Below are 27,410 nucleotides of genomic sequence, written 5' to 3' on the forward strand. Positions count from 1 at the left end.
TGTGGGGACCCAGGAGCTGTGAGGTGAGACTTGCTACCTCATGCTCCCAGGCAGACACAGACTCAGCCCCTGAGTTCAGAGAGCAGTCAGACCCAGGCTCAGCGTCCACTTCCGCAGCCCACCTGCTAGGGACCTTGGACAAGTCACTTCCTATTTTGAGTCAAGCTTGCTGGTCGGTGGAGGTGGGGTGGAGGGGTGCGGGGTGGGGACTTGTGGGTGATCAACCCTTCATCTTTTTTTATGCCCCTCTTATCCCAGTTTGCTGGGATCCCTGGGGAGGAAGAGGCTGGATTCTAACTTCGTCTGGCGGAGCTCACAAAGAGGCACAGGGCAGTCCCACAGGACCATGGAACGGGACCCTGGGGGGGGGGGCGGGCGGACAGGAACTAGGGTGCCGAAGGGAAGGGAGGGAGGGGCGAGAGCCGGGGTCCGCCCCTTCCCGCCAGGCCTGCCTCGGGTTCTCCAGCCACTCTGGGCCGAACCTCTTCCCCCACCCCCCACCTCGCAGATTCCTCCCTCCGAGGGTGGGAGACCCTGGCCAGACCGGGGTTTGAAGAGACCCATTTTCAGACACTGGACAAGACTCCCAGGCAGGCGTGGCTGCAGTGGAGGCTGCTGGTAGTTTTAAAGCAAATGGTCTCCCTTCTGCCCGGGGTCCATTTCTCTCTCCCTGCCCCCTCTGCTCATAGCCCCCCCCGCCCCCTTGGGTCCTTTGTCTCTTCCTCTCCCCGCCCCCCTTCTCCCCGGCGCCCCCCCCCCCGTGCCCCGCTCGCTCTGCGGGTCTCCGTGCTGCGGCCCCGGCCGCTGTCCCCCACGCCGGCCGGCCAGCCAGCTGGGCCTCGCTCCGCGCGCCCGGCCGGTCCTCCCTCCGCCCTCGCGGCCGGGCTGGGGGCGGCGCCGTGACGACGCAGCGGGGCGGGCGAGGAAGGGGTGTCGCTGACGCTGCGGCGGCCTCCGGGCGCCGGCCTTTTGTGCGGGCGGCGGGGTCGGCTGGGGGCTGCGGCCGAGCAGGCCAGGCCCGTGCCCAGCAGGGACGCCCCGCGCTGCCCCGCGCTGCCCTGCCCGCGGCCGGGCGCCCGCCGCATCCATGTTCGAGTAAGGAGGCCGGCCTGGAACCCCGGGGCGCGCCGGGAACCCCGGGCTGGGCGTTTGGGCGCGGGGGGGGGGTGGAGGGGGGGCGGAACAGGCTGGGGATGGCCGGCGGGCATGGGGGCCTCGCCAGGTAAAAGGTGCAGGTCGGGACTGGTGCGGACTGCGCGGAGGACGCGTGGATCTGGCCCGCCAAGGCCGGGGTGCCGTGCTGGGGCTTGGCCGGGGTCCTGGGGTGCATCGGGCCAGAAGCTCGGCTTGCGGAGAGGGCCCCCAGGCTTGGCTCGCCCCCTCAAGGGAGGTGAGGGGTGGGCGCCCCACAGACCGTGGTCTGGCCTGGCCAGGACTCCAGGCCGCAGAGACCTGGGGGCGGGCCGAGCAGCCCTACCCGGTGCGACGTGACACCCCCCTCCCACTGCCCTGGTTGTCCTAAGTTGCTGGGGGATGGGATGGGACCCTAAGTTGCTGGGGGGTGGGATGGGGCCCTTGCGTGGCCGGAGCACTGCCCGCTTGGGACCTTCCGTGTCGTGTAGGCGCAGAATTGGTCCTGCCTGGTCGGTGGGTTTCAGTGGGATTTGTGCCAGGAAGTGTGTGTATGCACTGAGCTTGGGGCTGCTGGTGTGCCGGTGGACTCTGAGCTGGCCTATGGGGGCTGGGTGGTTTGGGGAGTGTGTGTGTGTGTGTGTGTGTGTGTGTGTGTGTGTGTGTGTGTGTGTGTGTGTGATATACCTCCAGTTTTATGGTGACTGGTGTGTTACTGCCAGTGACCTGTGTGTCCAGTGGTGTATGTGTGGCTGTGAGCCTCTGCTCATGGCTGTGAGCTACCTCTGGTTCCTTACATCTGTGTGAGGGTAACCTTGTTCCTTGACAGTGTTTGTAGTCTGTGCCCCTTGATGGTTGTCTACATGTGTGTCCTGCATCTCATCCATGGCTCCGTGTACAATGATACATGTGTGTGTATGTCGGAGGCTCTTGGCCGTCATGCCGCCCTACTTCCACCTGTAGTTGCCACAGTCAGTTACCCGTGGGTGTCTAATTGTGTCTTTGTGGTCAACCTATGTTCCCCATGTCCGGGAACCTCAGTGATTGGGCCCACGTTTACTCAGGTTCCATCTGTGTGTGGGCAGGTTTCCTCGGTGAGGTGAGCTGGCTGTGCATGTCTGGGCCTTAGAAGGTACCGTGTGTGTGTGTGTGTGTGTGTGTGTGTGTGTGTGTGTGTGTGTGTGTGTGTGTAAAGAATGTGAAGGAGATGGCTGGGGCCCTTTCTCCTGCGGCCTTGAATGTTTGGTACTCATAACAACTTCACTCCCCGCCTTCCTCCCCATTCAGTTTACAAAGCATGTTCACATACCTGCCCCTGCATTAGCCAAGCGGGAGGCAGGCGTGGCATCTGAGTCCTTCACGGCTGTGTGAGTGTCTGGCGTCTGACACCTGCACCCCACGCCACATTAGGGGCTGCCTTTTGCTTTGTCTAATGCGGATGGTGACCACCGTGCCGGGCCCAGAGGAGACCTCACGCAGTCCGTGCTGGGTGAAGAGATGACAGCATGTCTCTTGGTGTGTGCGTGTGGGCTCTTTGTGGCTGTGTGAAGGTAATTTATCTAGAGCTTTCTGTGACCGTGTGTGTCCTTGCAACTGTAGGGGGATGCAGTGTGTGACACGCGGCTGTGTGTGACCCTGAGTTTCCTGTTGACACACACCTGGGTGGGCCATGGCCTTCTCTGTCTGACCAGAGGCCTGTCTCAGGAAGCCGGAGGTGAGGGTGTCATTTGCAGTGGCTGGGACCCCATTCTCTTCAGAGTCCCCACCCCTTCTAACGGTTCCCAGCCACTTCAGGATCCTTCCTTCCTTCTGCCACAGCTGCCTGGGGTTGGGCACCCCTGAGGCTGCACCCGCCCCTGGGCACTTCCTCTTTGCCCTGCCAAGCAGCCAGTCTGGGGGTGTGGGCCCTGCCCTGTCTGAGCGTGTGGAGTGGTGCTTAGGCAGCCTGTCCCAGCCCTACCCCTAGACCTGTGGCTGCAAGAGGGCAGCGGGCAGAGGAGGAGGGGTCCCCATTTCAAGCAGAAGATGGGCCAGGAGGAGACAGGGGAGGGGTTTGGTTTGGATTCTCTCACCATTCACTGGCGGGAAGGGGGAGGGCTGGGAAGGGAAGGCTTTCGTTCCTCCCTCCAGCCCCACTGGCCGCCTCACTCCTCAGACCGCCAAGCTCAGCCCTGTCCCTGAACTGGCCGTCCCCCCAGGCCAGAACAACAGCCTGGGACCGGCTGCTTCTTTGTCCTTTGGGGCTCAGCTCAACTGTGCCCTGCTCGGTGGGGCCTGGGCTTCACCCCCACACTCAGTGACCTCATCCTTTGCAGGCTGCTGAAATTCTCCCTGGTGTGCTTATTGATTGTGTCCACTGACCAGAAATGTCCCCACCAGCAGGGCAAGTGGCTGGCTCCGGAACCCTGGTGATGTCTCCGGCCAAGTGTTAGGCTCCCGCGTGCAACGCCAGGGGTTCAAAGCCACCAGCCATTCCCCAGGAGAAAGAGGCAGTCAGTCGTCCAAGAAGCCCCCGGGGTTTGGTCCTGCCCTGCCCTCTTTAGGTGTGGTTTTGGGTCGAGTGCCTGGCACAGGGTGGCTGGTTTGTTTGTGCTCACGGAGCGAATGGCTGGCATTTTGGGTGAGTTTGTGGCAGCTCCGAGCGCGAGCTTTGGTTTCTGTGTGACACCTGTCAGGGACCATGTAGCTGCTCACCACCCTCGGGTGTTGGCATGACATGGGTCACCCAGGGCGCCTGAGGAGATAGAGGCTGTGGGAGGGAGACCGCTGCAGAATCAGGCCTGAACCCCTTCTCTGTGTGGGGCCTGCCTTATCTCCCTGCCTCTCAGCTCCCCTCCGACACAGGTACCCTGCTCCTTCCCAAGAGGAAACTGAGGCACAGCAGGGTTCTGAGCCTGACTGGGGCCACCCAGGGAGGAGGCTTGGGGACTGAGACCCAGGACCTGCTGGCCTCTGGGGTCCACGTGCCAGCGGCTGCCTTCAAACCTGCAGTCACTCCTGTCTCACCCTCTGAGAGCCCAGCGGGTGACCGTACCCCTGCAGGAGTCCGAGTGAGGGAAGAGAGTGTGTGCATGTGAGGGAAGAGACCACCCCGTCCTTGTTCAGTGAGTAACAGCAGCGACTCCTGGGCCGCCTCCTGCAAGTGCAGCCCCGCGCCCCCCCCCCCCCCCCCCCCGGTTTTAGGTGAGTGGCCTGCTGCTGGGAGCAGACATAGCAAATCCTTGCTCCTGGTGAGGGAAAAGGGCACCCACCCACTGAGAGAAAATACAGAACGTCAGGTGGGCACACAGAGCCGCCCAGGTCTGTACAGAGAGCCAAGTGGACGAGGGGACTGCGTGAGGAGAAAAATGAAGCGGGGCGGGGGGGGGCATCTGGAGAGTGGGCGTGTACGGGGAGACCTCTCAGAGCCGGGTCCCTTGAAGAAGGTCTCACAGAGACCGGAGCGGAAGGGCCTTCTGGCCGAGGGCACAGCCTGGGCAGGAGCGGGTGGAGGAAGAGGGTAGAGACGCCGAACCCAAGCCAAGTGCACTGCCATTGAGTCAACTCTGACTCTTAGCAGCCCCCTAGGGCAGGGGCAATTGCCCCTGTAGGTTTCTGAGACGTAACTCTTTATGGAATAGAAAACTCTTTCCCCCAATGACCGGCTGCTTGATTTGAACTGCTGACCTTGTGGTCAGCGGCCCAACCTGTAGCCACTACACTGACAGGGAGCTCCAGAGAGAAGTCACTTCTGGGCTTTTCCCTGTACCGGGTGCAGCTAGGTAAGGCCCCAGCGGCAAGAGGGCAGGGACAGATGGAAGCAGGGACCAGGCTGCTCCCAGAGACCGGGCAGGGGCAATAGTGACTTGGCTCACCATTGACTTCATTCATTACTCAGGTCTTGTCATTCCAGAGTGCAGTTTACAAGTCTAGTGTGAATCTTTACCCCAAGCCCTGTCCTGAGCGCCGTGTCACCGCACAGGAAAATGACCACCGAGACTAGCCCTCGGAGAGTTCCCAGACCTGGGGTGGGGGTGTGTGTCAATGGACATGTCAGCCAAGGGTGACCGCTCTGAGGGGTCACCGTTTGGCAGGGAAGGGGTCAGCTGTGATGGGAACGTCCCCCAGCCCTGAGAAGAGCCCTGGGCTCAGCCTGAGGTGCCAGGAAGTGGCGGAAGTCTCCCAAAGTCAGCCGAAGGGTCAGCTGAGTCTTAAAGAACGAGGAACTCGCTTGCCAGAGGTGAGAAAGGGTCAGCTGGACAGAAGAGCAGCCTGCGGGCGTAGACGTGGAGGAGAGGGAGGCCAGTGTGCTGTGCTGTGCCGCTGAGCAGCTGCCGCGAACAACAGCCCATGTGCCGGCCCCATGGCGTTTCTACGGCTTTTGGCTTTTCCCCTTCATGGGCAAGTTCATTTAGCGTGGGATGTACAGTGGCAGGTTATGGTTTTCTGGACCACTGGCTACTCTGTGTTATTGATGTGGAATGAAACAGTGGAAGTGGCAAAGCAGCAGGGTATAAACACTCCATTCCACAGCCCTGCTGTGCCTCCCGGGTGTGCTCAGCAACACCCCCAAGTGGTCTCTGTCCGTTCACCAGCTGCGTCTTTGGCTGGTTCAGCAAATCGTGTATGCACGAGTGACTGACGCTGCCTGTTGTTGGTTGACCCGGCGTGGACGCCAGCTCATGGTGGCCTTCTGTCTGAATGAAGCAGAAGGTTTCCTTGCGCAGACGGCCCTGCACATGCTCATGGGGGTAGAGATGATCCACTGTTGGGGCTCCTGCTCATTCGCCTGAGGGTCCCTCTCCTTTGCACTGACTCCGGAGCATGATGTTCTTCCCTAAGGACGTGCCCAAAGAAAGTGAGTTTAGTCTTTATCAGCATTTCTGTTTGTTGTCACCCTTGAGACCTCCACTCACCTGTTGGTACGTGTCTACCTCGGTGACGTTGGTTACGGCTCTCAGGAGGTCCCGCATCCTTGTCACCCTTCTCATCCATTCACATAAACTCGCTGTCCCCGTGGTTCCATCTCATCAGCGCTTTCTCTTGTCACGTGGGCCACATAGAGTTCTGAAGAGCGCAATTCTTATCACAACCCATCCGTCCATCCATTGTGTCAAGCACATTTGTACATTTGTTGCCCTCATCATTCTCAGCACATTTGCCTTCTACTTGAGCCCCTAACATTGGCTCCTCATTTTCCCCCTCCCTCCCCACTGCCCCCTCCCTCATGAACCCTTCATAATTCATAAATTATTATTATTTTGTGTTGTTTGGTTTGAAGACTATTTCAGGGGACAGTCTCTTTCACTGCCCTTCTACTTTACCAAGCAGGGTGTCCTCCTCCAGGGACTGGGCTCTCCTGACATGTCCAAGTCTTTCCACCCTTGCCTCTAAGGAGCACTCTGCCCATCCTTCTTCCAAGACAGACTTGGTGGTTCTTTTATGGCAGGTCATGGTCCTTTCACCATTCCTCCCCAGCACTATAATTCACACACATCAATTCTTCCCTCTTCCTTAGTCAGTGTACCTTTCACTCGCGTAGGAGGCAAGGGGAAAGACCATGGCTCGGGTCAGCCTCCAAGTGACCTCCTGGCTTTTCAGTGCGCTCAAGAGCTCTGTGCAGCAGGCTCACCCAGTGCCATCCTGCTTTTGATCTGCTGGCTTGCTTTCGGGAGTACGGGCTGTGGATCCTGGCAGGACGGAATCCTTCGACCACCTCAGTCTTTTCTCCCAGCCCTCCTCACCACTGGGCACCGCTGGCCTCTACCTTTTCCCGTTCTTGGCCGTGCTTACAAGGGAGGTCAGGGAAGGGCGACACTTTTGTCATTGACTTACATCCTGCTGGTGGCCAAAAGCGAGGCTTTCTACTCCCGAAAAGAGGTACCATCTGGGAAACGCAGAGGGGCAGCTCTGCCCTGTTCTGTAGGCGGGCGTTGGAATTGACTCAACGGCAGTGAGTGTTGGTGTTTGTTTTGAGAGTGTCTTCAAGCTCGGTCCAAGTCCGTTGTAGACGTGTGAGTTGTGGTCAATCGATGGGGCCCTGCTTGGACGTTATACTCCTGTTGCGATGGTCCCGCTGGGGTGGGCACTCACCCCCGTGCTGCCGGACCACACAGTGACATGTCACACAAGCACTGAGGCAGGAAGGGAGGCACTGTGTTCCAACTGCTGACTCTCAGTTGGTGGCCCAACATGTCACCAGCAGTGGGACATTCCAGTTTCCCCATATCCGCAACCAACGTTTGCTATTTTCTGTTTATCTGGATCATCCTTACTCACTGCCTGCCAGTTGATGCCGACTCAGCACCCCCATAACAGGACCGGGGAGAACCGCTCACTCCCTGTGAGTTTCCGAGACTAACTTCCCGGGAGTGGAAAGCTCATGTTTCTCCCTCAAAGCGGCTGGTGGTTTCGAACTGCTGACCTGGTCGATCTGGGTCGTGGCGGGAGTGAAATGGTTTCTTGTTGGACTGGTGGCCAGATGATTGCTGAGAAGTGCTCAGGAGATGCCGGACACCATGTTGACTCCTCTCGGTACCTGGCGGGTCCGTAGAAAGCCCTGACTCGGAACCATTACCCAATGGGTCTCCAGAGAGAGAACTGGGGAAGACCGCCTTCTCTCCGATGAGGGTCCCAGTGGGCTCTCACGGATGCTTAACCAAGCAACGCTCAAGAAATAAGCCTGGACTCGATTTGGCTTGATTTGGTGTGGAGACAGTTGGGCAGAGGTGGGGAGTGCCTTTACACCAGTTGTACCCCCTAGTCCCCTAGCCCCTTCCCCCAGTTCCCTACTGGCTGAGCACTGTGGGGTGAACCATCTGTCCTCCACCCACACCCCTACTTCTTAAATTTAAAGTTCCTCCCTCTGGAGCAGGACACCACCACCCCCTCCTGACTTCCTTATACTTCCTCCGGCTCACACAGTCCATGCCCAGGTGCCTAGACTCTAGGGACTGTCAAGTCAGCCATCGCTGGTACCCTTGTTACTTCCTCATCCCCTGTTTCCTGACTCTTGAAGATGAAGTCTCTTGCCTGGAGACCCTTTCTCATCCGGTGACCCTGGGCACCCGTCTCTTTGTGTGTTTGGTAGCACTTGAAGGTGCTTTGTGGCCAGATGTCTATGTGAGTCCTTTGCCTGTAGCACGATTAGATTATGTTGTCTTCTTGTCCACCTAGCAAAGTTTTATTCATATATGTTTTGCGTCTTAGATTTTTATCGAATACATGGTTCCCAGTTGATATCTTGTCTTTACAGTTATAGGTCAAGCTTTTTTGATGAACAAACATTTAATTTTTAGGAGGTTCTGTTTCTTTATTTTGGGAGAAAGACAGGGCTTTCTACTCTCGTAAAGAGTTGCAGTCCCAGAGCCGACAGACAGGAGGCAGTTCCAGCCTGCCCCTTGGAGTCGCTCCGAGCCGGCATCATCGTCCAGGGCAGGGAGCTTGGTCCTTTGTTTTATTTATTTCGTTTATCTTTTGCTCTTAGTGCTTTGGTTACTTTAGCAAATCCATTTTTTGGGGGGGTAGTTAAAAAAATCTTTTAAAAATCATTTTATTAGGGGCTCATACAACTCTTATCACAATCCATACATACATCAGTTGTGTCAAGCACATCTGTACATTCATTGCCCTCATCATTCTCAAAACATTTGCTCTCCACTTAAGCCCTTGGCATCAGCTCCTCATTTTTCCCCCTTCCTCCTCGCTACCCCCTCCCTCATGAGCCCTTGATAATTTATAAATTATTTTGTCATATCTTGCCCTGTCCGATGTCTCCCTTCGCCCCCTTTTCTGTTGACCGTCCCCCAGGGAAGAGGTCAGATGTAGATCCCTCTTTCCAACCCACTCTCCCTCTACCCTCCCAATATCGCCACTCTCACCACTGGTCCTGAAGGGATCGTCTACCCTGGATTCCCTGTGTTTCCAGTTCCTAATTGTACCAGTGTACATCCTCTGGTCTATCCAGACTCGCAAGGTAGAATTAGGATCATGATGGTTGGGGGGTGGGGGTGGGAAGAAGCATTGAGGAACTAGAGGAAAGTTGTATTTTTCATCAGTGCTACATCGTACTTTGACTCCTCTAGGGGAGGAGTCCCCTAGACCCCTCTGTGAGGGGATCTCTAGTGAGGGGACCCCTCTGTGAGGGGTCTCCAGCGGCCGACAAATGGGCTTTGGGTCTCCACTCTGCACTTCCCCCTTCATTCACTATGGTAAGATTTTTTTGTTCTGATGATGCCTGATACCTGGTCCCCCTGACACCTCATGGTCACACAGGCTGGTGTGCTTCTTCCATGTGGGTTTTGTTGCTTCTGAGCTCGATGGCCGCTTGTTCACCTTAGCAAATCCATTGTTAAAAGCTTGGCCTGTTGCCCTTGTGCGTTCTTCTAAGAACTCTTGGGTTTTAGTTGGCACGTGTTGGTCATTCATCCATCTGGAATTTGTCTTGTGTTGGATGTGAGGCTTAGATCCTGTTCCACTTTTCTGTGTGTGGCAATCCAGTCTCCCAGCACCATCCATCTGTTAGAGGGACCCTTGTATTGTACGGCATCATGAAAAATCAGTAGACCATCAATATGTGGGTTTAGTTCTAGACTTTCAGTTCTACTCCATTGATTTGTGCTCCTCAGACGACATCGGGTTGGACAAATCTGGTGGACAGGCCTTCCTGAAAATCTATTAGTGGAGCTTAAATTCTGAGCACCCCGGTCTGCAAAAGGCTGTGGACGGCAGTGACAGCCCCAAGTGCATTTGCAGGGTCCCCAACTAGATTATGTCCCCACTGACTTCTTTCAGATCACTAACCAAGGACAAAGATAATCTTGCCCTTAGGCAGAATGTCTTATCAATTGGATTGCCTCCACCCTTCTCCAGCGCGCCCAGGGAGGGGCAGTCTCTTAGGGACTTGCCTAGCTGTGTCCTTGATGGAGGTCACTGTGCTGGGGACAGAGTGTCCTGAGTCATACCCTGTTCGCGCTGACAGCCTTGGTCAGAAGGGCCCTGGCCCAATCTTGGAAGCCCTTCTACCCAACTACGTACATGTGCCAATCGTAGTCCTGGCCCTGCTCCTGCGGTCCCAGCTCTCATTGTCATGTCTTGACCTGCCTCCAATCGGGCTTTTGTGAGTGTCCTCTGCCCTCCCACGCCTGGTTTAAAGCTTGTTATCTCCTGGAACCCTTGGGCACTAATGGCCTTCCTCATCCTTCCTCATCCGGGTGACATGTGTCTGTGTCCCTGTGTTAGCTTTGTCTCTCATAAGACCTAACAGATGTTCTCAAATTACATTTGAGACGGTCTCTTTTTTACCCTAAAACAAGTGCATTGAAAACTAAGGATGCCCCTTTGAGGCGAATCAAGCCACATTTTGAATCACCTCCTAGGCCTGTGAAAGTTGGACAGTGAATAAGGAAGACCGCAGAATAATCGCCATATTTGACGTATGGTGTCGGTAAGAATTTTGACAGGACCATGGCCCAGCAGAAGAACAAACAAATCTATCTTGAAAGAAGTACAGCCAGTCTTAGCAACGAGGACGGCAAGACGCCCCTCGTGTCCGTTGGGCAGGAGAGCTGGAAAAGGGCTTCATGCTTGGCATTGTGGAGGGCCGGTGGAAGCGAGGCAGACCGTCAAGGGGATGGATTGACACCGTGGGGTCAAACGTGAGGACGATGCAGGACCGGGCAGTGCTGTGGATGAGTTTGTCCCGACAGCCCCGTGGTACTTCCCGTAGTCTGCGCCAGCGCCACACGACACGGAGGGGGCTGCTAGTGGCCAGAACCAACTCGACCCGAGTAGCGCGTGTCCATTGTTGGACCTGCTTTGATGGCTGGAGTTGTGTTTTACGTTTTAAAATCAGGAGATATGTGTCCTCTTATTTTGTTCTTTTTCACCATTGCTGTGGCGATTCTGTAGCACGATGAGAATTCTTTTTCCTTCTTGTTTCCGTAAAGAAGGCAGCCGGACACGCGCCTGGGATTGTGTTGAACCCATAGATTGCCTTGGGCATTATTACCAGCTTGACAAAATATACTAAGTCTCCCAAGCTATGACTGCCACAGAGCCTTCCGCTTACTGCACTGTTCAGTCTCTTCCAGCAGTGTTTTATAGTTTCCATTGTAAAGGTCCACGCGCCTGGCTACATTTATTCCTGGGTACTTTACTCTCAGATGTAAGTGGGCTCGTTCCCATAATTCCATAATTTCCCTTTCAGATTTCTCATTCCTGCTGCGTAGAAACCCAACTGACTTTTTCTTGCTGAATTCCTCGGCTAGCTCCAGCAGTTCAACTGTAATCTTATTGGGAGTGAGGGGTGGGGAGGGCGGGGGCAGGGAAGATGACCAGACCCTTCTCCTGGGGGACAAGTCTGGGGAGCCCCACGAGAGCTCGATCAAAGCTGAAATATACCAGCCACGCACCCCTGGGAAAGCAGGCTCCTTCTAAGCTTCAGTTCGCCCGCTCTGACCAGGGCTAGTAATCTTCTCGAATGCACAGGGCTGTTGGAGGGTGGATGTAATGAGCCCGTGGAGACTCGCCTCCCAGCCTCTGATTGAAAGGCCCCCTACTTACCCCTTCAGTCCTCATTAGCATTGCCTTTTATTCAGTGTGTATGTGGTTGTTTAATGCCAGCTTCCCACAGAAAGCTAATCCCCCCCCCTGGCAGAAGCCCTGTGTGCTAGGGGTGTGCTAGGCTCGGCTCAGCACCACCTCCCTCCCGCATCTAGCTCACTCCTGCAGTCACCAAAGTTGACAGACAGCTCACTGACGCTCACCGTACAAGTCGAGGGGCTGGGAACATAGTGGGAACCAGACCTGGTCTTGGGCTAAAGAGTTTCAATATTGGGGAGGACATGAGATGGGGCGGGAGAGAGGGGAACATTTATTTAAGCTGGATGATAAGACGGAGCCAGTTAATCCCACAGCTGGGGCACACGGCACTCCAGGCGGAGAGAACAGCGAGTGGGGAGGCCCTGGTGTAGAGATGTGGAGTGGGTGAGCCCCGGGGCAAATGTAGACCAGGATGGCTGGCATGGAGGAGGAGGGAGGGGCAGATAGGAGAAAAGGCCTTTGGTCAGGGAGGTCACTGGGGCCTTGGTGGTGGCCATGGTGAGGGCTTCAACTTGTAACCGGAATTGGGATGCAGCTGGGGAGGAGCTGAGGAGGGGCCCTCAGGCTGCATGTGGGGAACAGGCTGTTGGAATGGAGACCAAGGAGGAGGCTGCAGTGATGGTCCAGACCAGAACAAGAGTAGAAGGCGGTCAGATTTGGGTGGCTGAGCCGCAGGATTTGGTGACAGATTAGAACTGCAGGTGAGGCCAAGCACGGAATTGCGCAAGATGCCTAGGGTTTGGGTTAAGACACAAAGTGGCATATGGGCACTGAGCATTTGTCGGATGAGAGAATGAATGCATGGGGTTTCTATTCTTGTTTAAATGAAGTGGGCATGCTTGGGACAGGCTGTGGGACACTGTTGGAAGTGCTTTCCTCTATTGATTCAATGATCCTCCAAGAAGACCGGATCAGGTCATTTACTTGTCATCGCCGAATGGGCCCACCAGGTGCCCGAGGCACAGAGAGGTTAGGGACGGAGAGGTGAGGCGGTAGAAGAGGGTAGATGAGTGGATGGAAACATAGAAAGATGGGGAGGAGGGGGATGAGAATCAGTGGGTTGCTGAATAAGGCTCCTCAAGAGCCCTGGTGGCATAGTGGGTTATGTCCTGGGCTGCCCACCGGGATGTCACCAGTTCAAAACCACCAGCCACTCCACAGGGGAAAGATGAGGCTTTCTACTCCAAAAACAATGTCTTGGAAACCCACGGGGGCAGTTGTGCCCTGCCCTGTAGGGTACTGTGAGTTAGATTGGGCTCGGTGGCAGTGCGTGTGTTTGAAGTCCCTGTGCCCCACTGTGCTTCCTCCTCATGCCTCTCCCCCCCACCCCTTCCAGCACCACCCCCCACTCGGGCCGGGGCTCCCCCAGCAGCTCCCCCTCCCTCCGAAAGCGGCTGCAGCTCCTGCCTCCTAGCCGGCCCCCACCTGAGCCCGAGCCAGGCACCATGGTGGAGAAAGGGTCCGACAGCTCCTCGGAGAAGGGTGGGGTACCTGGGACCCCCAGCACCCAGAGCATGGGCAGCCGGAACTTCATTCGCAACAGCAAGGTCAGTGTGAGCCCCCCAGAGGTGGGGGGGAAGGGAGCGGCACCCTGGGCCCCTGTCTGACTCCTTTCCTTTCTCTTGCAGAAGATGCAGAGTTGGTACAGTGTAAGTGACCCCACGGGGGGCGTGTGGGGGACGCTGGGTGCTGGGTTAGGAGCCCCAGGCGGCAGCAGGCGGTGTCGGGTGCCGGGGTGCAGATAGCGGGGCCAGGTCCCCTGCCCTCTGGACCTGTTCAGTGGTCGCAGGTGGTTTGCCCCACCTCCTTGGACCTCATTTTTCCTCCTCAAGAGCCAGCCCAGGTCCAGGCTGAAGTGGACCCTGCTGCCCAGGCCCAGGCCCAGGCCCAGGGCGGCTCTCCCCGTGGTTACTGTTGTTGCCCGGGGGCAGTGGACGCCAGAGGGGTGGCAGTCATTTGTGAGGTGGGATGGGGCCTAAGCCCCTGCCCAGGTCCTCACCTCCCAGGCACCCCCAGATGCTGAGCCCCACATACAAACAGCGGAACGAAGACTTCCGGAAACTGTTCAGCAAGCTACCAGAAGCGGAGCGCCTCATAGTGGGTGAGCCCCCCAGCCCCGAGCCCCACCCCCCACCCGCTGCCTCTGTCCCCAGGCATAGCCTGTGACTCAGGTGTCTGCCCGTCTCTCCCGCGGCCCCTCTCAGATTACTCCTGTGCCCTGCAGCGGGAGATCCTCCTGCAGGGCCGCCTCTACCTCTCCGAGAACTGGATCTGCTTCTACAGCAACATCTTCCGCTGGGAGACCACGGTGAGCGGGGAGCCGGGCCGGTGGAGGCCCGCGGGGGGCAGGGCCCGGCCGCCCTGACCCGGCTCTCGTCGGCAGATTTCCATCCAGCTGAAGGAGGTGACCTGCCTGAAGAAGGAGAAGACGGCCAAGCTGATCCCCAACGCCATCCAGATCTGCACCGAGAGCGAGAAGGTGAGCCGCGAGTCCGCACAGCCGCCACCGCCTGGGGGCTCCTGTCTCTTTTTTTGCCAGAAAGGTGGGGCTTGGTACTCCCCCTCTGTCTATCCTCCCCTGAGGACTCTCCATTCTGCCTGCTGGCCACGTGGTGTCTGCCTCCCACCTGCAGCCCGCACAGGAAGGAGGAAGGAAGCAGGGGCGGACTTGACAGCCCACTTCCTGTTCGGTTGTGTTGGCCCTAGGTGGGTCACTTGACCCCTTTGAGTGGCCAAGGAGGCTGGGGACGTGTTCCAGGCTCACCCCATCCCAGCTCTGGGCCGCCTCCGGCCAGAGATGCCTCGCTCTCCCTCCCATCTGGATGGGAAGCTCCCCGAGGACAGGGCCCGGGGCTGTCTCCTCACTGTGGTGACCCAGCTTGGCCCAGGACCAGGCCCAGGGAACATCTGGTGGTGCGACTGCATAGATACGTCAGGGTATAGGTGCCCGTGAGGATGACCTTCCACCGGCCTCTGCCCCCACACCCCACCGCACCCCTCTTCCCTGCAGCATTTCTTCACCTCCTTCGGGGCCCGAGACCGCTGCTTCCTCCTCATCTTCCGCCTCTGGCAGAACGCGCTACTGGAAAAGGTGGGCTTGGGCATGGCGAGGGTGGGGTGGGAGGGGGGGCAGGACTCAGGGAGCTGGAGACATTGTGCCACTTCTCCGCGGGCACTGCCACCCCCCATCTACAACCCTGCCAGGGGGCAGCCGAGGGCCCCAGTGCCAGACCCTGCCCACAGGAGACGCATCTGCTCCCTGGGGTTGACCAAAGCGGCCTGGGAAATAAGAAGTCTCTTTTCACAAACCTGGTGGAGGCGGAGTGGCTTGCACTAGGCTGCTAACTGCAAGGCCAGCGGTTAGAAACCCCCAGCCGCTCCGTGGGAGCAAGACGAGGCTTTCTACTCCTGTGGATAGTGACCATCTCCGACACTCACGGGCCCTTCTGCCCTGTCCCAGAGGGACTCCATGAGTGGGAAGTGACTTCGTGCCAGTGCATTTGGTTTTGGTTGTTGGCATCAGTAAGGTGGTACCCAAGGTTTGGCTATGTGGAAATAGGCTTGGTCTGTGCCGTGCACCGTGTTAGCCGCGTGGCCTCCTGAGCACTTGACGTGTGGCGGGTGTCACTGAGGGCAGTGGCCTCTTCCACTGGATCTTCGTTTGAAGTGGCCGCCTGCCACGCGTCCGTCTTGGTCTCCAGCAAGGTGACTCTTCATACCAGTAACAGCGAGAATAGTCCCGTGTGTGAGCGGGTACCATTCTATCTATAATTGTAATGACATCTAGACCGGATGGCACAGGGCCGGGCAGGGCAGTGTTTCGCTGTGTGGGGCAGAGGGTCGCAATGGGTCGGAGCCGACTCGGGCACCTGAAACCAACAACAATGTCGACTCTACTGGGTTGTCACGCTCAGTCATTTCAGGAGCCCCCTTCATTCTGCAGAAAGATGGCAGGCTCCCAGGTCCTTGTCTTTCAGTGGGTTCTGTCTGTGGTGATGTTCCCTGGATTAGAAATGGCGGTGTTCGGATATACAGACACGCATTGCCGTAGCCATCCTGAGCGCCGACATTACAACCCGAAACACGACCACCAAGGTGACCCCCACTCCTCTAGGTCCCGATGCGAGTCTCAGAGACTGTTTACAGGGGTAGGTTTACAGTGCTATGTAGCAGCTGGCGAGTTTGATCCACTGACCTGGCAACTAGCAGCCCGGTGCTTAGCCCACAGGGCGCACCACCAGGGCACCTGAAGGTCAGCCTTCATCCGCTTCACTGACCTTCAGAAAACTCCCTGGTAGGCTCACGAAAGATTCCAGAGGAGACAGGCAAATAATCTCTTACGTTCAATCTTAAGTAATGCTTAATATGTACTTAAGAAAATACTTTTGACCTGGCCCCCTCCCCCGGAGTCCTTGGGCCATGCTCATTCAGTGGTCACAGTGACCTGACCCAGGGTATTTATCTACTGGTAGCGATGAGACACACAGGGATAAACTCACCCCACGCAGCCAGGACTCCACTCCCCCGCTGCCTCTCATGCAGCAGATCCTGAGGGTCCAGGACCCAGGCGCTCGACCATTCTTCACGCCGACAGCCTTTGCATGTCGGGGTGCCTGCAGCCTCACGGAAGTGCTCTCAAGATGGCTGCTCTAGATCCAGGCCTGGGCTCAAGGGAGCACTTCCCTGTCCGTTGCCTTTGGGAGATCCAGCCGCAGGAAGCCCTCCGTTAGAGAGGAAGCTGAGTCCCTGGCTTGGGGAGGATGTACTCGCGTCAAGGTGGTTGGCAGCACGCAGTCGTGCCTGCTCCCCTGGGGGGGCGGGGCTCCTGGCAGGAGGAGGCTGCTGCAGGGAGGGTGAGTAGCCTGCTGTGGGGTAGCAGGTACCCCCTTGGGTTGGTAGCACTGGTCCCCACTTGGGACGTTCCAGCTGCGGCCGCCCTTGGGGGAAAGCCTCCTGGGGGATCCCATTCTGGAGCCAAGAGAAGGACAGTGCAGAGCCCAGGTCTCAGGAGAGTTGGAAGCGTAGACCCCAGAGCCCGGCGGTCAGGATTTGCTGAGCAGGGGCGGGCCATCCATGCACTTAGACCTGGTGTCCCCAACCCCACCCCTACCTGCCCCCGTCCATCAGAGCACCTGGACTGGAAGCAGCAGCAGCCCTCAGAGATGCCTGCTCAGTGGGGTGGGACAGCCCAGGGCTGGGGACCAGCCCACCTGCCGTCACGTGGCCTAGCTTGTGTTGTGGCTGTCACCTTTTTGGATGGTGACAGTACCAGCACCCCCGTTACAAAGCCGTTGGGAGGCTCCGTGAGTTCACCCGCCGTGTGTGTTGTGACCGCTGTGGTTATCGACTGCTGCCATTGCTGTGTCGGCACGGTCTCGGGGCCACTTTGGCCGTGGGCGGAGGAAATTTCCAGAACACACCTCAGGAAAATAAGGAGGGGCGGGAGACATGGGAGCACAGGTTCTGGCGTCTGAGTTGGGCCCAAAGCCCAGGTGGCCGCTGGTCACGGGTTCCTGCTGTGCCTCTGGTTTCCTTGGTAACAACTGGGCAGGTTAACTTGGTTGGGGGGGTCTCTGAGGAGCAGAGCTGGGCAACCTGTCTGCAGGAGGCTGTTGGTGAGGTCTGATCCAGAGGAGACTGGCTGCCCCCTTGTGGAAATCAGAGGAACTGCTGAGGCTGAGGGCTGGTGGCCGCAGGGCTGGGCAGGGGTCGGGCCCTAAGGAGGTGGAAGCCAACCTGCCATCTGCCTGCCCAGACGCTGAGTCCCCGCGAGCTCTGGCACCTTGTGCATCAGTGCTACGGCTCCGAGCTGGGCCTCACCAGCGAAGATGAGGACTATGTCTGCCCCCTGCAGCTGAACGGTCTGGGGTGAGTCAGAGGTGGGGCAGTTCCCGGGGCTGGGGAGAGCAGGATGGGCTGTGTGCCAGGTTCCTGGCATTTGGGGTGGCCTGAGGTGGTGCTCGGAGGTCCGGGGGCAAGGAAGGAGGGTGTGCGGGGGCTGGAGGCCCCTTGAATAGCAGCCCCACTCTCTCCCTCGCCCCCACAGGAGCCCCAAGGAGGTGGGAGACGTCATTGCCCTGAGTGATATCGCCCCTTCGGGGGCAGCCGACCACAGCCAGGAGCCCAGCCCGGTGGGGCCTCGCCGAGGCCACGTCACCCCCAGTCTTTCCCGAGCCAGCAGTGATGCGGACCATGGGGTGAGCCAAGAGGGCAGACAGAGAGGGGTAGACTGGAGTGCGGGGGGGTGCAGGTAGACGAGGAGGTGGTCAGAGAGAGGATAGGAAGTGGGAGGGTTGGGGCAGAGATGGGTGATGACAATAGGGGCCACGAGGGATCCTGAGAGATCCAGAGAAGGACAGACGGATAGATGGAGAGGATGAGGGAGAGAGGGGGAGATGGGGCACCGGACAGATGGGCAGGGTGGGAGAGAGAGTCTAGAGCTCCCGGGCCCCACCCCAGCCTCAGTTTCCTGCCTAAGCTTTCCATGCCCTCTTGAGTCTTGTGCCCTTTGTGTGGCCCATGGAGGCCCTCGGAGGTGGGGTGGGGCGTGGCTGGACGAAACCCTTCCCTACAGGCAGAGGAAGACAAGGAGAAGACCGACAGCCAGCTGGACGCCTCTTCCAAGCAGACAGTGACCCCGGCAGCGGCGGCCGAGCCCCTCAGCACAGAGCCCACCCAGCCGGATGGGCCCACCTTGGGGCCCTTGGACCTGCTGCCCAGCGAGGAGCCATTGACGGACACGAGTAACTCCTCCTCCTCCACGGGGGAGGAAGGTGAGGTCCAGGGGCCCCGACCACTGGTTTGTGCGTGTGTAGGAGGAGGGTGTGCTTGGGTGGAGTTAGGGAGGAGACAGTGAGAGCACCCAGGGGTAGGCAGGCATGGCCTGGTCCGGGTCATTTAGCCAGTGCTGTTCTCTCTGCCTGTCTCTGGGCTCTGCTCCACAGACGGCAGGGCAGGGTGGGCAGAGAGTGCCACCCTGCCAGTACCCAAACCCTGCGCATGCTATTTCCTTGCCGTGAACTGGGGCAAATTATCTCCCTTCGCTGACACCCATTTTTCCTCATCTAAGTAGTGGGCTGGAGAATGGCACCTCCCCGCCTGCTGGGGCTGTTGCTAGTTACACGAATTGGCACATGTGAAACGGTCCAGGCCATGCCTATGGCCCACGGCACTCTCCCATATTGTTTCCATTCCCTTCGGGCCGGCTGCACTCTCTCCAGGATATGGGGGTGAGAGCAGAAAGAGTCCCCCTGCTGCCACAGACCAGCCTCTGGGAGGGAGGAAGCATCTTTTTCCAGTGGCTGCACCCAAAGCTCTAAGGTTGGCGCTGATAGGTCCAACGTGGAGGAGAGCCTGCTCCTGGTGGCTGATTGGCCTGATCTGGCTGGGAGCACACGCCCCCTCCTATAATCCCTTGAATTACAGTAGGCTAGAGTCAGGGGGGCTTGGCTTGGCTGTCGTCCCCCCCCTACCCCGCCCCCCGCAGCCACCCTAAAAGAATCCCTGTGGGAGAGGTGTAGGACCATGCTCCCTGGCACTGCCCATCCTGGTTCAGGAAGATGGGTCTGCCCTCTGGTCTGTGCCAAGCCCTGGGCCGAGGGTGAACCGCGGGTGGGCCGACAGCCTCTGTGTGTCCCCAGCTGACCTGGCCGCCCTGCTTCCTGACCTCTCGGGCCGGCTCCTCATCAACGCCGTGTTCCACGTGGGCGCCGAGCGGCTCCAGCAGATGCTGTTTACCGACTCGTCCTTCCTGCAGGGCTTCCTGCAGGAGTGCAAGTTCACAGGTCGGCGGGGCTCCGGGATGAGGGGTGTGGAGGTGCTGGGGTGGGGGCGGGCGGGGGCAGGGGGTCTGAGGCCAGAAGTGGCCCAGCCTCTTCCTAGCTGGGTGACCCTAGGCAGGTGTCCAAGCGTTCCTCCTCTGTAGAATGGGGGTGTGAAACCAATACCTGGTCGTAGGCTTCTCATGGGGAAAAAATGAGCGAATGCCGGCCAGCAAAGGGCCCTCACCACAGCACAGCACAGTGACAGACTCCTGCCACGGAGCTGATTGACACTCATAGTGACCCTCAGCAGGGCTTCCAGACTGCCAGGGAGCAGACAGCCTTGTCTTTCTCCCATGGAGCGGCTGCTAGGTTGGAACTGCCAACCTTGTGGTTAGTAGCCCACGGGTTATACCAACACCCCAAACCAGACTCACTCCCTGCCACCGAGCCAGTTACAACTCATAGCGACCCAAGGGACAGTGTAGACTCCCCGCTGCGGGCATCCGAGGCTGTTAATCTGTACAGGAGTAGAAAGCCTCGTCTTTCTTCCACAGAGCAGCTGGCAGTTTTGAACCGCTGACCTTTTAGTTCACAGCCAGACACATCACTCAGTATGCCACCAGGACTCCTCCGTGGTGACACACTAGGCGCTTACTGAGCGTCCGTTAAAACTGACTTCCTGAGGCCCCCGTGGGGCTGGGAGAACCAGAGCAGTCTGGGACGGACGTGCCCCTGACCTTGGCACTTACTTAGTGGGGGCGACAGGAGATGCAGGAGGGACAGCACAACACAGGGGTACTATCTGGCCCAGATGTGCTGTTGGAGACTGTGTCAGCCAGGCCATAAACAGGGGTTAACCCAGAAGGGAGACGGGGCTGGAGAAGGTGTGGCCTCTGCCAAGGCTCCAGAACAGCCCTTGAGGCTGGGTCTGGCGAGGAGAGCGGCAGTACCCAGGAGCCTGAAGCCGCTGGTAGTGGGACATGCTGGGGAGCTCAGGTGGCCCAGGAAGTGGCTCGTGGGTAGGAGGCTAGTCAGGTGGTGGTTTTCCTGTGCAGGTGTAAGTGAACCGCTTAGACCTGCCTGAGGAACCAGTGAGACCTTGCCTTGGCTCAGGGGAGACACAGACCTTCAAAATTGTGCTTCCATCCTAGAGGGGCTGGTCCCTTAGACGAGGGGCCTTGAGCTCTGTCCTAGGAGACTAGGGGACCTGCAGAATATTCTCAGCAGGGAAGATGTGCCTGAGCAGAGAGGAGAAGGAGGCCAGCAGTCTTGGGGCAACAAGGACCAGGCATGCTGCCCCGGGGCTGAGTGGCGGGGGCAGGAGAGAGCACAGGGTGAGCGTGAGGCTGGCAGGGGATCCAGGGAGGGTGGGCCAACTGTGAGCAGAGGACCCAGAGCAGAGCCAGTGTGGGCCCATAGGTGTGAGGGACCCAGGGGACATTGCTAGGCATAGGGGCAGGGGGACCCAGGACTGGGACAGAGGGGAATCCCCAGCTCAGGGCACCAAGTGGGGGAGGGGCCAGACAGGTGGTCATGACAGAGTGGGAGGGGCAGCCTTGGGGTTAGGCCTAGAGAACTGGACCCTCCAAACAGTCTGTAGCCACAGACCTGACGTGTGGTCCTCCCCCTCCCCCAGATGTGACCTTGAGTCCCTGGAGTGGGGACAGCAAGAGCCATCAGCGACGAGTGCTGACTTACACCATTCCCATCAGCAACCCGCTGGGCCCCAAGAGCGCATCTGTGGTGGAGACACAGGTGGGCTGGCTGGGGCTGATGGGGCGGGGGCTGGGGGGTCAGTGGGGCAGGCAGGCTGGGCTCTGACCCCCCCTCCTCTTCTCGTCTTGTCCCTTCAGACGCTGTTCCGGCGCGGCCCACAGGCAGGCGGCTGTGTGGTGGACTCAGAGGTACTGACCCAGGGCATCCCGTACCAGGACTACTTCTACACTGCCCATCGCTACTGCATCCTGGGCCTGACCCGGAACAAGGCCCGTCTCCGGTGAGCAGCAGCTGGCCCTGCCTGGCCCACGTCACCTCACAGCTGCGGGCAGGAAGGCAGGCTCGAGGGGGAAGGAAGGTCCCGGAGACCCCAGAACTCTGAGTCGAGGAGGGTGTCAGAGGATGTGATTGGTGGTGTCGGCAGGCAGTCCCATGGTGCCTGGAGCTGCCCCCCACTCTCCGCGTGGCTGTGGCCCCTGAGAAGGGGCTATCTCACCCAGAGCTTCCCGGTGGAACAGCCTGCACGGAGGCCCTGAGGCAGGAGCACCCACAGGAAGCTGAGCAGCAGTGGAACAAGTAAGGGGAGGCAGAGGTGTGAGGTCAGGGAGGCAGCAGGGCCTCGGGAGAACTCAGCCTTTTACATGGAGTGAGGGACCCCGGAGCTGCGGAGACCAAGGTCACTAGTTCAGACCCACCACCACCCCCCCACCACCCGACCCCAGCTGTCCACAGGAGAAAGAGGGGACTTTCTAATCCCCTACGAGTTAGTCTCTGGGAACTAACCGGGCAGTTCTACCCTGCCAGAGGAAACCAGCCTCTAGCAACCGAGCGGTCTGTGGGCACAACTGTACGATAATATATAAAGATCATAGTAAAGTCACAGAAGATAGGAGTGAGGGGAGAGAGAATAAAATAAAGGAGTTAGACACATCTTATTGTAGCATGCTCACCTCACCCCCTCTTGGTGGTCCACGTGGAAGTGGGAGAGGAGAGAGAGCGTCTTTACTCTCTTGGGATATTTAATAGGTAGCCCCAAGACATGCATATTCAGCAGTTACATACATCACAAGGTGGGTGGTAACTCCAGTAAGGCCCCTGAGCTCACAGGTGAGGAAACCTAATACCTGCATTGGGGGAAGGGGTGGGGGGGGCTGGGTGACACTGCCACAGTGGGTGGAGTTAGTAACAGATGTCCGCTTCTGTCGGGAGATAAAATCAACCACGTGCTTACTTTAAGGCAGCATGGCTGTTAGGGGAGATTCTGTGGGAACGATATTTAAAGCGGGATCATATGCTTGGACTTTATCTCTAACTTACCAAAGTGGAGGCTTTCCTACCGTGGAAGACCAGCTTTCAGATTCCCTCTGTGATACGTTAGGGAATTGAGTCCTCCTCCTATTTCCCTCAGGGCTGGTTTCCCACACTGCTCTCTCCCGCAGGGTTGCTGGGAGTCAGAAGGGGCCCAGAGGCAGTGAGTTTGCTTTGGTGTTGAGGCACTGCTGGGGGGCAGGGGGAGGGGCTGATGGTGTCCCACCAGGCCCACAGCCAAGTCACATGGGCAGTGAACACGCACGGACTGCCACGAGGCCATTCTGATGCATGGAAGAATAGAGCCGCTCCGTACCATTTCTGAGACAGAGCTCCTGTATTGAGCTTGTTTCTCCTGGGGAGCCGTTGGTACGTTTTGAGTGGTTGGTCTTGCAGTTAGCAACCCACCGCTTAGCCTAGTGCACCCCCAGGGCTCAGACCACTGCCATGGTCGATGCCACTCCCAGTGACCCTGCAGGACGGCAGAGAGTTGCCCCTGTGGGTTTCCCTGTCACCCTTCACCAGGAGAGTAGAAGCAAGCCCCGTTGCAGTCCGACTCCCAATCACTCTCTGCCCAGGACTCCGTGTGCTATGCAGACCAAGCTCCCGCCATGGGATACTAGGACAGGGTACAACTGCCCCTGTGAGCAGCCGAGACCCGCCCTGCAGGGCGAAAGCTGCATTCTTTCCTCCAAGTCTGTGTGGCGAAGCCCTTGGAAAGGCTTGGTTTAGATTCCCGGCAAGGGGGCCGTAAGAGTTAGCAGTTGGATTAGCTGCTTTTAATAAGACGCTTCCATACCAAGGGGCAGCACCAATTCCCACCTTGAATGCTGCTTGGCGCGGAGTCTGGTTAATGACCCGGTCCAGTCAGTCCCTCTTGCTCAATCCCAGAATCGTTCGTGGTTAGGACCCACTTGGGTCTGCCTCGAACCTCAGAACAGAGGGTCCTGACCTGACTCCCTCTTCCTGTGTGTGTGGGACAGATTGTGGGTGCGGGTGAGAGACCTGGCATTCAGGAGGGAGGAGGGCAGAGTGGAGGGGAGACGATGGAGCTCTGCACACATCTCCTAGGCAAAGTGAGCGAGGTGTGACGTCAGGTTGAGGGTGGGCTGAGAATGAGGGGGTTCGAGCCCCTGGTGGGATGGAATAAGCCTGGACGGAAGTGAGGAGCAGGCATGGGTGAGTCGGGTGCTCCGTATGCGCTTGTGGATGCTGAAGGCGCTCTTGGACATCACATAGCCTAGCAGGACCTTGCCCCCAAGCTTCAGCTCCCAGGTGAACCCTGCCATTCACTAAAACCAAACCTGTTCCAACTCGGGGACCCCATGGCTTTCTGAGGCTGCCCATCTTGACAGGAGCAAAACGCCTCCTCTTCTTCCTGCCCAGTGGCTGGTGGTTTCAAACTGCCGACCTTGTGGTTAGCAGCCCAATGTGTAACTTCGACGCCACCAAGGCCCCTTTGAACACCTCTAACTGGACGATGTGTGATCTTGGGGGGGCGTTTGGGGGAGGTGCAGAAGGGGCGGAAAGCTGCACCAGCCAGCTTTTGGGGTGAGTGGGGTGGGGCGTGGACTTCACAGGAAAAACCTTGGCCAAGGGTAGAAGGGCAAGAAAGACCGTGCCTTCGGAGGAGAGCGGCATGGGACCCTGGCCTTAGCTTGTCCTCTCCTGCCCAGGGTGTCCTCGGAGATCCGCTACCGGAAGCAGCCCTGGAGCCTGGTGAAGTCGCTCATAGAGAAGAACTCGTGGAGCGGGATAGAGGACTATTTCCACCACCTGGGTAAGAGGCAGGGACGTCCTCGGGAGTGGGGGGGGGGCAGCAGTGCCCTGTCAGGGCGCAGACACGGAGCCTCCTCTTGCGGTTGCAGAGCGCGAGCTGGCCCAGGCCGAGAAGCTGTCCCTGGAGGAAGGCGGCAAGGATGCCCGGGGCCTGCTGTCGGGCCTGCGGAGGCGGAAGCGGCCCCTGAGCTGGCGGGGCCATGGCGACGGTCCCCAGCACGCAGACCCGGACCCCTGCGCCCGACCTGGCCTGCACGCCTCGGGTGCGCATTCTCGGGGCTCTCGCAGGGGCGCCTGGGGCGGGGCGTCCGCAGCCGGGTGCCAGTCTGACTCGAGTTACTCGCCCACAGGCTCCCTCAGCTCCCGCTTCTCAGAGCCATCCGTGGACCAGGGTCCCGGGGCGGGTGTCCCTGGCGCGCTGGTCCTCATCAGCATAGTGTGAGTACCAGACGGCCGATGGCCTGGGCTGAGGGCCCCGGGTTAGGACCCTGGACCCTCTCAGCGTGAGGATTCCGTGCGAGGGCATTTGGGGTGTACCCGGAGCGCTCCTGGGGGCGGGCTCAGTTTGGCACCTTTTCCTGGGGCAGAGCAGGGGGCAGGGAGGGCCCCTGGGAGAGGGGTGGAAAGTCTGGTGGTGGCATTTCTCCACGGTTTTTCTGTCCAACTGCTAAGCGCGGTGATCCTGAGGCTCAGAGCAGAGCTGTCCGGGCTGCGATGGGCAGCTCAGGCCACCCCTGGGCTGCGGGAGGCAGAGGGGGGGCAGGGAGGGCTCCGAGCAGCAGACCCGAGAACAGCGCAGGCAGAAAGGCCTGGAGGTAGCGCCAAGACTGAGAGCCGAGGTCCCTGCGCTGTGAGCTAGTCAGGGGCAGATGTGGGTGCCAGATCCCGTGGCCCTAGGTCTTCAGTAGCAGCCCCTGGCGAGGCTGGGTGGCACATTCCCCTGGGAGCTGCCTGGGGTCCTGGACTGGTGGGCGGGGCCATTTGCAGTGGGCGGGGCAGCTCTCACCAATTTGTCTCCACCTTCACTGCCTCCTCAGGATCTGTGTGAGGTAGGCTCCTGGCTCTCCCACCCTCCTACTCCACCTCACCTCCCCACCCTGGGCTCTGCCAGCAAGGCCACATGCCTGGCACTAGAGGGTGCGGCTTGGGACAGGCAGGCCTGCTGTTTGTGCCATCCGCCCATCTCTGAGCCAGTTCCCAGCATGCTGTACGAGTCTTGGCTTCCTCTGAGAAAGGGGGCGGTCACCGAGCCCCCTGCAAGACCTGGTTGAGTGGGTGGTATCGAGAGCAGGGCCCTAACTTGAGGTAGTATTCATAGCCCATGACTCCTGACCTCTGACCTCTGACCCCCAGCCTCATCATCCTCATCGCCCTCAATGTCCTCCTCTTTTACCGCCTCTGGTCCCTGGAGAGGACGGCCCACACCTTTGAGTCCTGGCACAGTCTGGCCCTGGCCAAGGGGTAAGTGGGGAACCCTGGGGGGAGGGGGGGAAGAAGGGGGGCGTCCAGACCCCGCTCAGGCCCTGCATTTGTTCCCCACAGCAAGTTCCCGCAGTCGGCCACTGAGTGGGCCGAGATCCTGGCCCTGCAGAAGCAGTTCCACAGCGTGGAGGTACACAGGTGGAGGCGGATCCTGCGGGCATCTGTGGAACTCCTGGACGAGGTGGGAGGGGACCCCACCCGTGGGCTGAGAGGGGACCCCACCCCTGGGCTAGAAGGGCAGTTGGGAGGGGCAGGAGCCTAGGTGAGATTCTTCCCCCACTCTGGACCTCGTTTTCCTCATCAGTAAAACAGGAAGGCTGTTCATAGTCTCCCCCACTTCCACCCCCCGCCCCTGTCAGTGTTGCTGGAAAAATGTGGGATGGTTCGCGCACAGGGGCAAAAAGACAGGAAACAGAAGCGTCTGGCTTCAGGAAGGGCTTTGTCTAGCCACCCAACTCTCTTCTGGAGTAGAAAGCCTGTCTTTCTCCCAAGAAGGCCTACTGGGCTCAAACTGCTGGCCTGGCAGTTAGCAGCCCAGTGGGTGACCACTCCACCACCAGGGCTCCAGGTTGGTGGCTTAGCCATTTGTCAGGTGTGAGAACGGAACCGTCCCTCATCACCCAGGATTTTCGATGTAGATTGCCTAGTCCAAGTCCCAAGGGGCTCACCTGCTTTCACCCTGGCTCCCCTCTGCTCCCAGAGTAGGGTGTCTGAGCAGCTAAGCAGGGTGGGTGGCACCGCCCCCTGCTGGTGCTCACCCCACCCGCGCCCTCCGTTCCAGATGAAGTTCTCGCTGGAAAAGCTCCATCAAGGAATCACAGTATCAGATCCTCCCTTCGACTCCCAGCCGCGGCCCGAGGACAGTTTCTCCTGAGGAAGCCCGGCCCCCTAGCCGCTTCCCCCAAATGGACAGACGGACACAGCCTCGGCGGCACTGCTGGCACAGTGTGAGTGCCGGGAGCCTCCGGCCCACCCCTCGGAGCGGCCCCACCGGGGGCCCCGCAGATGTGGGGGCAACAGAACCGAGATGCACTTTAGACCAGCATGCGCACCCAGCTGCATTGCCGGCCCAGCCAGGGGCCCGGCCTGTCCTTTGGCAGGCCCCCCACTAACTTATTTTGTCTGGCTGGGGCTGCGGAGGGCGCCTCCCGGGGTGCACGAGTCCCTGAGCTCTGGATTTAATGTATTATATTTATTTGGGCCGGACAGAGCCCCAATAAAGGGTCAGAAATGGCTGTGGCTGTGCGTGTGGACCCCAGGAGCTCTAGGGACCTCTGAGGGCATATGGAACCTCCCCCTGCCCGGCTGTGGTGTAACGGGAGCTGTGTCCACGTCCTAGGGCCGGAGTCACTGAAGTGATTTAGAATTCCCCCACATCTTACCCAGGCTGGGCTGGCAGCATGCAGTGTGATGCCCTGGGTCCAGACTCTGGTGCCAGGTGACCTGGGTTCCAATCCACCCTGTGCTATTGAGCTGTCGTAACCTGGAGCAGCTCGCTCGGCCTCTCCACACGTGGGTGAGCTCTTCGTACGATGGGCGTACGAGCACCACATGCTCCAATGGTGGTTTTGAGAAAGGAGCCCTGGCGGCACTGTGAGCTTGGCATCTGGCTGCTAACCAACCACAAGGTCAGTGGTTCGAGCCCACTAC

General features: G+C 58.9%; 1 protein-coding gene across 2 annotated transcripts; it reads left to right on the forward strand.

Moving 5' to 3' along the window:
* The first annotated feature begins 599 nt into the window (after positions 1 to 599).
* Positions 600 to 26,995, forward strand: GRAMD1A (GRAM domain containing 1A). 2 transcript variants are annotated; one of them, XM_075536396.1, is made up of 19 exons: positions 600 to 618; positions 13,049 to 13,259; positions 13,341 to 13,361; positions 13,729 to 13,813; positions 13,917 to 14,020; positions 14,096 to 14,191; positions 14,723 to 14,803; positions 17,468 to 17,580; positions 17,759 to 17,909; positions 18,287 to 18,485; positions 19,353 to 19,496; positions 21,112 to 21,230; positions 21,329 to 21,471; positions 24,176 to 24,279; positions 24,368 to 24,541; positions 24,629 to 24,716; positions 25,632 to 25,739; positions 25,821 to 25,941; positions 26,542 to 26,995. In XM_075536396.1, exons 2-19 carry the CDS (start codon positions 13,158 to 13,160, stop codon positions 26,632 to 26,634), a joined length of 2,046 nt encoding a protein of 681 aa, XP_075392511.1. In that variant the 5' UTR covers positions 600 to 618; positions 13,049 to 13,157; the 3' UTR covers positions 26,635 to 26,995. The 2 variants fall into 2 exon arrangements, with proteins under 2 accessions (XP_075392511.1, XP_075392510.1); XM_075536395.1 differs by lacking the exon at positions 600 to 618 and adding an exon at positions 913 to 1,095.
* The last annotated feature ends 415 nt before the right edge of the window (positions 26,996 to 27,410 follow it).

Source organism: Tenrec ecaudatus, chromosome 18 (assembly GCF_050624435.1).
Source record: "Tenrec ecaudatus isolate mTenEca1 chromosome 18, mTenEca1.hap1, whole genome shotgun sequence".
In the NCBI taxonomy this organism is placed as follows: domain Eukaryota; kingdom Metazoa; phylum Chordata; class Mammalia; order Afrosoricida; family Tenrecidae; genus Tenrec; species Tenrec ecaudatus.

Bases quoted from the DNA above. Each gene is read 5' to 3' on its own strand.
- GRAMD1A (XM_075536395.1), top strand. The intron at 18,486-19,352 runs GTGAGGTCCAGG...GTGTGTCCCCAG, and splicing joins CTCCTCCACGGGGGAGGAAG to CTGACCTGGCCGCCCTGCTT. The intron at 21,472-24,175 runs GTGAGCAGCAGC...TCTCCTGCCCAG, and splicing joins CGGAACAAGGCCCGTCTCCG to GGTGTCCTCGGAGATCCGCT.